Here is a 12,667-nt window from a genome sequence, read left to right on the forward strand (position 1 = left end):
AAATATTAATTATTATTATTATTATTGTCTTAAAGCTGATGCAATTATAGTATAAAATAGTTAGTACAGTCGTGCATATCAAATGGTTGAATATTTTGATAGGTAAAATAACTGAATCACCCTCAATATATTATTAATTTTTTTTTTTTTTTTTTTTTTTTTTTTTGAGGGGAGAATATTTGAACTTTCAAAAAAAAATACGCCTAATAGAAATAATTTTTGTTTTTTCATGGAGGGCGTGCACACTGTCCCTCCGCTCTTGACTTATATAGGAGTATGTGTATATATAGAGAGAGAGAGAGAGAGAGAGAGAGAGGTGCAGGAGATGATTTTTATTTTATTTTTCTTCGAAAGGTTAAAACTGTATTAGTATAAACATAATTACAATGAGCCCAATAAGTGAGGCCCACACACCTTGCTGGGCAAGAACAAAGACACAATAGGGCATGAGAGTAAGCCCAAAGTGAACTAAACATCAAAAGTAGGCCCAACAATGGCCACATTCAACAGAAACAAATTTGGATATCCGTTGCTAACAACTGAATGGCCATTTGCAATTGCTATACATGTCAGTCCGGTGAACTAGGGTTACGTTTGGTACTTGACCAAACGTTTGTTAATCGGCGTTCGACGAGGGCGGGCTCCATTCCTGAAAGAAACCATCAAATGTTTCCCTTATATATTAGGATGTTCTCTACTTCTTGCCTGTACACAATAATCTAGGAACCCTAGACTCCTTCCTAGTGGAAGGAAACACTAAGAGCAACAGAAGGTAAAATCCAGAATAGACCACAACGAAGAACATGTAGTAGTTTTTAGCCTCATCTTCCAATATATAATCCCAGTTTTCTTGTTCTCATACCTACTAGCATTTTCCCAAATTCGCCATAAAGTCGGAACTTAAGGTTCGTGCAGTTGGCAGCTTACTGCATGCGTACTCTGAGTCATCAATGCACCCTATCTTGATCATATTCAATGTTCCGCAAAAACATCAATTTAGGATAAAAATGCCAGCAAAAAAAAAAAAAAGTGTAGGTTATCTTTTAAGTGTTTCAAAATGTTACAGTTAATTCTAATTTTGTAACTCAATGTACACATTTAAATGTGGACAGGCTCAACAATCGTAAGATCAGAGCAGATGTTACAACTCATCAAAAAACGGTGATTCCGCAGAAAGTAGTGTTCGACAATTTGCTAATCTCATTCCATGTACTCTGAAGAGAAGCAGAAAATGTGGTTTCTACCTTCACTGTTCTTTCCGAGCTTTAGACCTTCCAGACCTTGGCGGTTTGATTACACTGCCGAGGAGGATGATTATTATGGGAACAATGGTCCCAATGTAATATACGCTCCCGTATGCGGCAAGTGTTTCATGCAGGCTTAATACCTGTCACAGACAGGCAGAGATGTGTCAAACTTTGTTTAAGATTTAACTTCCAAAAAGAATTTCACTTCTTCGGGTGAAAAAAAATACGAAGACTAACCAGGAAACCAACACAGGAGTAGTTCAACACCAAAAGTGTGTATGCAAGGTTCATAAACACTAATGCCTTCTTGATCAGAGCCATATTTGGCGGAATAGCTTGCTGCCATCTATAAATGACTGTTCATAAACAGAAAGAGATTATATTTAATGCAATCAAAGAAATGCTTAGCCATCTGTAAAAAGAACCACGAGGAAAAGGGAGGTCTGATTGTTACCTTTTGAACCGGCAATCATCAACGCTGACTGCACAAAGAATATGATATATCCAGGATATAATCCCTGTAATATGTATGATGAGACCATTTAAACAAGAAGTTAGCTCAGTAAAGAAGTAGATTTTGAAGACAGAAAATACTCTTAACACCCAGATGTACGTCTCAGATGAAATATTAATTAATGAAACATAGAAGCAGAATATGCGCACAGGGTGACCCCAAGGTAATAAGCATATCTAAGACAATAATTAATATTCAGATGAGAGGAGGGACAAATCCAAGGAGTATCTGCAAAAGGAGAAACTTCAATGGGTGATAATCAAAAAACTAGATCCAACTGAGATAGCTTAATTTATATGGTGGGATAGCATCATCAGTGTATACCCATATTGCTGGAATATCGCATCACCATTTGATGAAGTTTTGGGAACACTGACACCAAATGAAGGAACCGATAGAGACTCAAAATTACAAGGCTTTGTTTAAGAAAGATTGAAAACATTTGCAGAAACAATAAATCTTATTACTACCAACAGCAAGACAATAGGTATGATTGCATTGGATTTCACCCAGGTTCAAGTATACATCATCTTCCAAGACCTTCTTATAACAATCACGAGCACAGTATACCAGCAGAATTCCATCACAAATCAGATGAACTCACAGAAACAATATCAAAGCATGCATGTTTAGTCACATGATTCACAGTTTCTATGCTACTTTGCTGGTAGAAAAAAAATAAAGTTAAAACATAAATTGCCATACCATCCAACTAAAGAAGTAGAAGGACAGATTTATGTGCATTAAATGCATTTATTTTACCATGTCAAGATAAAAGTCAAAAGCATCTGTTAGAAAATATGCCTGATAATCCTATTACGGTTAATCCTCACAAATATTTAAGAACTGACAAGCAGTGAAACGTTACAAGCCTCCAATAACTTAAAGTTTAATAGCAAAGGAATGCAGTAACAAATACATGATTAAGGTTTTGATTCATCAATAGATAAGCAAAGTTCTCGACTGCATAAAGCTTAAAGTAATACTCACGTGCCAAACGGCACTGACAGTCTGGGTAGCCAGCAACTGAAAGAAACCAGGTTTCTTTCCCTTTTGAATGAGCCTCTCATAAACGTCTGGAGAAAAATTAAAACATTAGATAACAACTAAAATTTATCACTTTTAAAATTTAGAAGAAAACCAAAATATTAGATAATGGATGGAATTTATCACATTAAATAAACATATCATGCTCCGGGATTCTTTTGTACAGAATGACAATTTCTAGCCCAACTAAATTAGCATCTATGTTTGCAATATATGCGGTTTCTGCCTCATAGACTTGAAGGAACAAGCCAGCCTAAACCCTTTTACAACATTCATAGCCTGTCATCTTGACAAGTATATAGTGTGAACATTTAATCCAACCACTCACATATTCAGAGTGAAAATTTCTACCATCTAATGTTTGCAACATATGGGCACTAACAGCCCAAGGCAGCCCAAACAACATTTACAACATTCATGGCCTGTCATCTTAACAGGTCTGGAATGTGAGCATTTAACACAACCACTGACACGCTCAGAGTTGCACACAGCTTGAGTGGCTTTCCTCAATAATGTCTTGGCATGCTATGTTCAAACCAATCCAGTAATAACTTCACCTGACCACCTGTCCCATCCCCACACATTCTCCTACAGCATGATACAATGAAGAAATATTTATTGTCCAATCAAACTTGAATCAGTTAACTTCAGTACCCTAACAACTTATGACAAATGCTTTATCATGTCAATATATATTTTTGACTCCTCATTAAGTAAATAGCTTTCATTATTTATTACTCGAAACATAAATCCATATTGAATTTGCCAGTACTGATGTTCAACCTTATACACTTCCCATCCACTCTCTAATTTCATAGTATCAACTCAATTCAACTCAGCTAAGTCTTCTCCTAACCATTCAATGTCAACTACATGATTCATGAATTTCATTCTGCTCTATCCAAGGCCATAGCCTCAGTTAAACCACTTGCAACTCCCTAAATCCTATCCATAGGTATTTTTTCACCACTCATAACACATTCCTTAGTTGTTATGATATCAAACAATATTAGTACCCAGTGCCTTCAACCCATTAACACTTCCGAGACTCAATAGAATGTCATCTAGTCCTAAAACCCCTCACATTTTCATCTTTCTGAATGAATTTTTAAGCTTGCACACTTATTCTGTGAAAAAAATATATTTTTCCAATCTTCCTAAAGTTATTATATTGTAAAACTTAAACATCCAATATTATTTTCATTCCACAACTTCTCTTAAGTAACTTTTCTACTTTTCTAATTTCATCATGGCACTTCATACTCGTTACTCACTCTTGATGCACTTAATATAATTAAATATTTTCTCTTTCTCTCATTTAACTTGGCAAATTTTTATATAATTTTCCGTATCAGTTGAACCTTCTTGCCAATCTTTTTAATACTCTTTGTTTTTACTCTATGGTTCAGATACCTTCATCCTACGACCAAGTTCTCCTAGATATTGACTTTTTATGCTCCAAAACACCTTTTATGATATTTTCTAATACATTTGTTATTCCTATTAAACATTATAGTAGTTCCATTTTCTGAATTTCATGTTACTTCTTTTAGCATCCCATTTTTTAATAACTCTGCCTTTTATCCCCTCTTTAAAATTCCACCAAATAGTTTTGAGTTTTGATCTCTTTTCTCTTTCTGGATTATCTTTTAACAAGTATATATCAAACCGTCAACCATAGTATGATGTTAATTTTCTCTTTCCGTAATCCTATTCCTCCAGTTTTGGCATTCTAATCGATCTATCCTTCAGGTTAGAGAAAAATCAATCCGACTCTTAGTTAACCTATTATTTCAGATTGTTAAATATTCATCTCTCTTTTTAAAATATCCATTCACCATCATAGCCACCAGTTAGTCTAGAAAAGCCTCCCCAACATCATTCCTACCGCCAAATCCATGTCCATCATAAACTTGTACCATTTACAGTTTTTAAAGCATAGCCATTAAAGTCTCCTCCTATATATAATCCCACCGTCAAAAATTGAAGTAATTTTTATTGATTCAAAAGGTATCCTTTAATGTGCTCGTCCAGTCTTTTATCTTAAATACAGTTAAAAAAATCTTTTAATCTTTATAAACCATCTACTTATCAAAAAAAAAAAAATTCTTTATAAACCATCTACTTTATTCATGTCTTTTTTCTTTTTCTTTTTTTTCAATGTAATAGGATTATGTATTTTCATTTTTCCTAAATTCTTCTCCTATGCACTTATCTTCTCATAGACATGCTATATTAGCCTTCCTCCTAATCATCGCGTCTACAAACTCCATCATGTGACCTACAATATTCATACATCCCAGGTCGTTAATCTAAACCTACTTTATTGCACTAACTTCTTTATTGTGATCATACAAAATAACTTGAAATATTTTCCCACTAATGCCGCATTTGGTGACCAATGAGGTTCCCCTAGTCCATTTTTAGGAACACCCGAAAGTTGATGCAAGTTCAACACATCAGTAAAATACCTAGCTACCTAACACAGTCCTCTTCCTTTATCCAGTGGGACGCGGCCTACATAAGGATAAGATACTATGCACAACACAGATGGAGTTATATAACCATTATGGATAGGTAAGAATTTTATCAAGATGTGAACAATACAAGTGCGTGTATAATGAATGTTCTCAGGTTAGGCTGGCAATTAATTCCAAAAACACCCTAAAATTGAATACCAGCAAATCTTAAATCAGAGGTGTACAAATTTCACGAAGACAAATAAAAATGTACTAATTTATGTTGTTTTACTCCAGCCAGGTCTTTCGTGTGTATCTAGATTGTACTAAAACTCAAGTGAAATCCATGTCAGGCCATACTTTGGACTTTGTCACTGTCCAGATGGAAAATCAAAGCTTTCTGGTTATTGGTTAAATGCTAACAAATACGAATGTTTCTATTAAGATAGCAAAAGCAAAACCTATAGGGGAAGGGGATAAAAATTGTAACACGTCAAAGCAATGAAAACTCACAATGGCGTAGCCAGGTGCTGACTTGTATGTTCCACACAAGTGGTAATTGAACCGCACTCTTGGCCAGCTCGACACCCAAAACATCAACATTTTTCGCACGGTCCCATTTCGGTTTTGGTGGAGATGAATCCGTCCAACCACTGAAACCCAGGCCAGAAATAATGATAGAAGCCTCTGAGATTGACCAGATGAAGTAATACTTCCAACGTGCCGTAAAGCCAGACATGTACTGGTAACTCAACCGTTTCCAGAAACCCCATTCTTGGTATATAGGATCAGTAAACTGGGACAGTGGATAATGGGGTACCAGGTACAAGTACAAGCCCATACAAAAAGCAGCTTGGACAAGAGCTTTGACTGTTGCCCCATAAGGTGATGGTGACTGTTCCTTCTCAGAATGCATCCAAATCTGAGAGATGGTAATCAAAGCTCAGACCTAGTTAATTTCTTTTTCTTTTTCTTAGTTGGTACTCACGCACACATGCCTCCATTGAGGCTCGAACCCCTGACCTCCTTTTGAGAAGTAGGGGCTTGGTACCGCTAGGCCACTGGCCTGTTGGCGAGACCTAGTTAATTTCACTAAGATGAAAATACAGAACATAAAAAAAAAAAGAGCACACAAACAACACAGTAGGCTTACCCCCTTCCTTTCTGTCCACTCAAGATAATCCTTCATTTCATAAACTGGCCCGGCAAAGTGGCTTCCACAGCAGAGACAATAACCAATATACTCAATTAATGAGGGCAACTTAACCAATCGGTTTTTCTTTTGTGCCTCACTCAAACCTTCCTCTTTCAATAATCCATCATTGTAATTTATTGCACATGAGATGACTTTCAGTGTTAACACCATTAAAGCACCTATGCAATGATTAAAGATGACAGCTGAATCAGGATTGTAACAAAGGTGCACATTGATGTGGAAAAGTTCTTAAATGTGTACATTGATACAAAAAAGTTATTAAGGTAGCTAAGGAAAACTCAAAATCAAAAGTAGGGAATGCACGCATATATTAGATAGATAGATGATCACAAGTTTATACCTGATTCAAAAATTAAGAGTAACTGACTTCATTGACAATAAACTCATAAAATGTAGCATTAGTTAGCTTTTAACTTGAGAGAAAAAATAAAATAAAATAAACAACACTACTGTTAAGGATGGGCAAGGTTGACAATGTTGATCTAGGCATATTGCAACATGAAGTCCAGATGTTCTACTTTCACTTTTGATATGCGCCTTTCAAATATGAACCCCCTCTATGGCTATAAAATTTCAACATACATGGTAAACAAAGATAAACTTACTAAATTACCTTCAGCATAAAATAATTTTTTGTGTAACTAGGACACTGAAACAGATGTCAACATCCAATAAAAATTTGATGTGTCCAACACACTATTTTTAAAATGAAGTGAGTTGCAGCGTGGGCATAAGCATCCAAAAGAATATTCAACACAGCAAGAAAACTAATATAGAGACTTTCTTGTTATTTTCATCAGCAACGTTAAGGATTCTATCTACAATAAATAAATATTTATGAATGACCTGTTTTAAGGCTTTATTGTCTATCAATTACCGTCCTTCTTGTTGAAGGATTTAAATATTAAAGTTACACCATTGCTAACAGCTTAAGCTTTTAGAGAAGATGGTGGTTAACATGGTATCAGAGCCAAAGGTCTTAAGTTCAAACCTCACCGTCACCCTAATTACAAATTGAAAATCATGTGTTGGGCCAAAAAGAAGGCCACACGTGAGGGGGGCATGTTGAAGGATTTCAATATTAAAGTTAAACCCTCTCTAAGAGCTTAAGCTTTTAGAGTAGATGGTGGTTAACACTTCACTTTCTTTTTTTCCTAGGTGGTTAACACTTCTCTTTTAAAGTCAATTAAAATACTTCATGGAGTAGGAATTGTCTTCCATGGCTCGCAAACAGTCTAATAAGCATATTATTTTCTCAACTGCATAATAGGATAAATAAGTAAAATTTTAACCATTTTCCCATTTGTCTAAAGATGATAATAGGGGAGTAGCCCCATAATATTAACTTAAAGATATTGTGGTTCAAGAAAAAAGTTTTTCCAAAGAAATTCTGATCAACTACATGAATGCATAACGCCATTAGAGACTTCCACAAATTTACGTTACACATGCATTGATTTTGTTAGTATGCAGAAAATCACTTTAATATACTTGTCAAAAACAAAAAAGAAAAAGAAAATCACTCTAATACTTAGTCTTATTCCTAATAAATTATTGGGAGGCAGAACTGGAAGGCAATAATATAAACTTATGGGCCTTATAATGTACAGAAAGGATTATTAAATATTTATCGAAAGGTACATAATTAGAAATATTAAAGATCGAGTCATGGCTGATAGCCAAAACACTACATCTTTGGAGGGGCCACTCCATCAAAAACCTTTTAGAGGAGCCTAGGGTCAAAGGGAATTTCCAAAACCTTGTATGTCTGCCTATGCATGCTCCAACTGTTTGCCTGTACTTCCAGTAGCTCCACTATTTTGCGATCTGACCAACACCAACTCCAATTACAATAAATTGCAGCCATACCCATCATCAAAGATGTTTTCTTGTTGTCACTCTTTAAGTGTTGCATATCAAGTACACACACATGACAAAATGAACTTAGAGCACCTAAAAAATTCTCCATAATTGAGAGGAACAAAAAATCACTTAGAAAAGTCCAAAGACCAAAGAACATGTGATTGGCGCTTTCTTGTTTATGCCACCCAAAACATTGAATTCATTAACGCATAATAGCTCCAACTATCACCTACCAAATTATCTATTTACAATGAAGGCACACGGTCTAATTCATTTACCTCAAGAAAGATGAAAGCCAAGGTGTACGGAAAGTTTAGGATAATGCTTACCAGTAGCATCAATACCTCCTTCCTTCCATGCATCGCCACTCATGTAGTATACATGGCTACACATATGAACAAATAGTGAGAATTTTAAATACCTTAGATTTTAATTGCAGGATTTTAATAAGTTCAAATGAAGATTCTTGTGGATTCTCTAGCATCCAACAAACAAGGAAATTAAAGGAAGTAACATTGGTGATTGGTGATTGGTGATTGGTGACAATTGTTCGTTGAAAAAAACAGTACATGTAATAGCAGAAGACTCAAGAGGAATGTTGCTCAACTAATAAGATGAACCAATGAGTAAACTAATTAACAATATTGCCCGTTGTTCATTAACAAGAGTACAGCTAAATAGCAGAAGACTGATCGCAAATGTTGTTCAACTAATTGAATGATTTGTTAGAAAATTTCCTGCAGAGTGTCGAAAGCCCTACATCTCAAATTACAAAGGCTTAACTAATACATGCAGGGTGACCAAGTGAGTGTGAGCACTGAACTCAAAGTGGGTATAAGCCACTGAAAAGAGAGAGAAAAAAAAAAAAGGGAAGAAGAAGTTGGTCAAGTGTTGAATTGGAAAGGTTTGCTCCAGAATTCCATATCGCAAGATTTTCCATTAACAGATTTATTTCCACTAAATGTAAAATTCTTAAATATTTATTGTTGCTACCACAAAGATACACCCACTGGCCTAGTCATCTGCCTATAGCAAGAGATGAGATTATCCGGTTTAAGTGCAGGAAGACGAAGAAACAGAGCATAAAATTGCATCAAGTATTTCATTTGTCAGTTAAAAATTATATAAGCAGAAGAATAAAGATAAAGAACACATAGACACGGGTACGATACGACACGGATACGGAAAAACAGGACACGGACACGGCATGGATACGGCAATAAAATAATAATATTTTATTATATTTATAAAAAATATTTAGTTTTACTTAATTTTTTTATATATATTAATAAATACAACTCATTTAAATTAGGCCAATCATATTTTTTTAAAAAAACATAAAGTAAACAGCACATATTCTATTAAAAAAAAAAACAAATGTAGAGAGAGTATTATTTATAAAATAAAATAAAATTATATATATATATATATATAAGAAATAAAACTCTTACCTAACCCCACTCTTTCGCTCCCCAATCACATTTTTCAATAACCCACTCACCCACGCATCTCTGCTCCTACCTTATCTTCATATCTCAAGTCTATCACTTTGTTCAACCCACTCACCCATGTCTCTGCTGTACCTTACCTCTATCTTTACAATTTCAGATCTCAGATTTATAAACACAATATTACGCCATCGTCTTCCCCCATGGTTTCCGATCATTCACTTACGTCTCTTTATCTTCACAATTTTTACATCTATAGATACATCCTAGTTTGGCTCCCTTCACAACTTCTTCCACTCTGGCTCTCTTCATCATCTTCCTTCACTACTTCAGGCAAAAGAGGCCGGTGAAATAGCTCAGTCCCGAGATGAGAAGGCCGTGTCTGTTCAGATCAGTGCATGTCCGATCAGTGTCCGATCTGTGTCCGTTCGGTGTCCGACTGCATCAAATATATTAAAAAATGCAGGACACGATTAGAGCGTGTCGGGCACGTGTCCAAGCCTAGGATACGCGTGTCCGTGTTGGACATGTGTCTGACACCGGTACTTCGACCCTTAGAGCCGTGTCGGTGCTTCATAGGATGAAACCCATTAGCCTAGAAGATGAGATGAAGCTGGTCAAAAGTGAATCTATGTAACAACAGAGTCTCCAAACTTAGAAATATTTTGCCATGACTGGTGCATTTAATATGTATGCTTGTCAAACTAAGTTCAAAATACCAGTATTGTCATTTAAGAATTAAGATTGCTGTGTCAAACAGCTTGTTTGGTATCAGCACCAACAACAACATCAATTTTCTTCTAATAAAGTTGTAATGCGAACCAAAACAAAGAATCCCCGACATCAGAAAGATCGAAGAATCTAAGTCCAACATAATTGACAAAACACATGTACTTCATCAAGAACACTGTGAATTACTTAACTTACACTCTTGAGAGAAATTCTTGTAAGAACATGTGAAAGGTTTCTCTTTCTCTAAATCCAGTTCTTCCACATCTTGGATTTTAGGAGAAGGAATTCAGAGGAAAATTCAGCTCCAATGCTTGCTTTAATCGTTTAGAGAGGACAAAGAAATAACTTATAATATTAACTATAGATTCTTAGTTATTAAGAACTGAAATTTTTTGCAGCTCATGAACATAAGGTTTTGATTTTGGTGGATTACTTACTTATTACAGAATTATAAAACATAAGGAAACAAGTCTCATCAAATATATTCTGACTGTATGTATTTCTTTTTTCATTCAAAAGGAGCTAGATTTTCCGGTCATGAGTCATAGTTACCTCCTAGAATTACAATTAGAGCCTTCCTTAAAGTAAAATTTATGTAACATAACAAGCAAAGCATATGTCCTCGCTAAGAAAAGGAACTTCTCAAAAGTAGACACTTCCCACTGCATAACTTGTCACTTAGAAGCATCAATTTATGCATATCCCTAACTCAATTGACAGGACGAAATACTTATAACAGTAATAACACCCATAAAAAATTACATGATTGCACTTTTTCCCTGAAGAAAGTCACATCTTTAAAATCTACACACAAATGCACTAACCTTGAGTCCTTGACAATAAAAAATTTATTATGTCCCGATTATTGTTTCATTTTGTTGGTAGGGAGGGTAGAAAGTAACCGTTTGTTTCCTGAGAAAACTGAGGACGTGTAACAAATAAAATAAAAATAAATTACTGTTTGTATCCTGATAAAACTGAGGACATATAAAAAATATAAATATATAACTTAACTGTTTGTTTCCTGAGAAAACTGAGGACAGAAAAATCTTAATAATAAAAAAATGAAATAATAATAACTGTTTGTTTCCTGAGAAAACAGAGAGGACGGTAAGAAAAAAGAATACATTTTGAATCTCTTTAAAAATTAGACACTAGGGTCAATTAAGAGCAATAATTTTTATAATGATTGAGTGAAGCTTATTGTTTTCTGGGTCACATTCAATGAGACCGTTAAAGATCCAAAAAGTTTTAATTTCTTCTCTTTAGCTTACATTTCTTAGCAGCAACCAAAGAAAAAATATTTATTTGTGTGTGACAACAACTTTATAATTTATAAACAATACACAAAAAAAGGAAAAACCTTTCGGATTCAGAACAACTACAGATCACAAATCGGTATAATCAATCAGAGACGTACCATCCAATGAGGTAACCGAATCCCCAGAAGAAAGTGAGGAGGCCGCATCGGCGGCGGTAGAGGACCATGGAAGCGTACCCCAGCAACATGGGGACCAAGAAATGGAGGTTGGAGGAGAAGCCGAAAGAGAGATAGGAGAGTAAAGCGCCGGTGATGGCAGCGTAGAGGTGTTTGGCGGTTGGTCCGCCGGGAATGAAGCGCCAGAGGAAGCTGACCGGCAAGGTGGCCGCGAAACAGAGCAGAAATCGGAGGACCGGGACGGACACCCCGATCGCCGAAGACATAGCTGCCATGTCCAACTCCATTGTCGCGGGTCTGAGTCTGACTCAAGCCTCTGTTACAACTACTTCTGAGTCCCGAGTCCTGACCCTACTCTGGGAATTGCACCCGTAAGTCTCATATACTCGTATGTGTCTGTGTATATCTATAATTAATTGCAAAAAAAACTCCTACAACTATGATAGGGTTGCAAATAAACCCCTGGAGAAAGCTAAAATTTGCAACCCAACATTTTTTATGTCAAATTACAGTTTAGATTTTTGATGGAGCTAAATCGTTTTTTTTTTTTTTACTTCTGTTTTTCAGTAAACTAATTAGCTCACTTTACTATGTGAAATTTGAACTTTTGAATTCCCATACTCGTATATTCTTTCTGAGTTAATTGCTTAAAAAAAAACCCTCTAAACTATAAATTTTTTTGCATCAATATATGAGGTAAAAT

The 12,667-nt window shown here is 35.4% G+C and overlaps 1 protein-coding gene across 1 annotated transcript; it reads right to left on the reverse strand.

Moving 5' to 3' along the window:
- Nucleotides 1-1,018: 1,018 nt before the first annotated feature.
- LOC132287171 (lysophospholipid acyltransferase 1-like) lies at nucleotides 1,019-12,338 on the reverse strand. The gene is made up of 8 exons (XM_059789696.1): nucleotides 11,947-12,338; nucleotides 8,676-8,731; nucleotides 6,421-6,641; nucleotides 5,781-6,189; nucleotides 2,752-2,837; nucleotides 1,702-1,765; nucleotides 1,485-1,603; nucleotides 1,019-1,387 (listed from the first exon to the last, which is right to left on the reverse strand). The coding sequence occupies exons 1-8, from the start codon at nucleotides 12,249-12,251 to the stop codon at nucleotides 1,247-1,249; spliced, it is 1,401 nt and encodes a 466-aa protein (XP_059645679.1). The 5' UTR covers nucleotides 12,252-12,338; the 3' UTR covers nucleotides 1,019-1,246.
- Nucleotides 12,339-12,667: the final 329 nt, after the last annotated feature.

Source organism: Cornus florida, unplaced genomic scaffold (genome assembly GCF_030987335.1).
Source record: "Cornus florida cultivar Cherokee Brave unplaced genomic scaffold, ASM3098733v1 CherokeeBrave_3.0.0_Hap2_Chr11, whole genome shotgun sequence".
Taxonomy (NCBI): Eukaryota; Viridiplantae; Streptophyta; class Magnoliopsida; order Cornales; family Cornaceae; genus Cornus; species Cornus florida.

Excerpts from the sequence above, each read along its gene's own strand:
- LOC132287171 (XM_059789696.1), bottom strand. The coding sequence starts at position 12,251 with ATGGAGTTGGACATGGCAGCTATGTCTTCGGCGATCGGGGTGTCCGTC. Across the intron at positions 8,732-11,946 it reads TTCGGTTACCTCATTGGATG|CCATGTATACTACATGAGTG; the intron begins GTACGTCTCTGA and ends TCATATGTGTAG. Across the intron at positions 1,766-2,751 it reads CTGTCAGTGCCGTTTGGCAC|GGATTATATCCTGGATATAT; the intron begins GTGAGTATTACT and ends TACATATTACAG.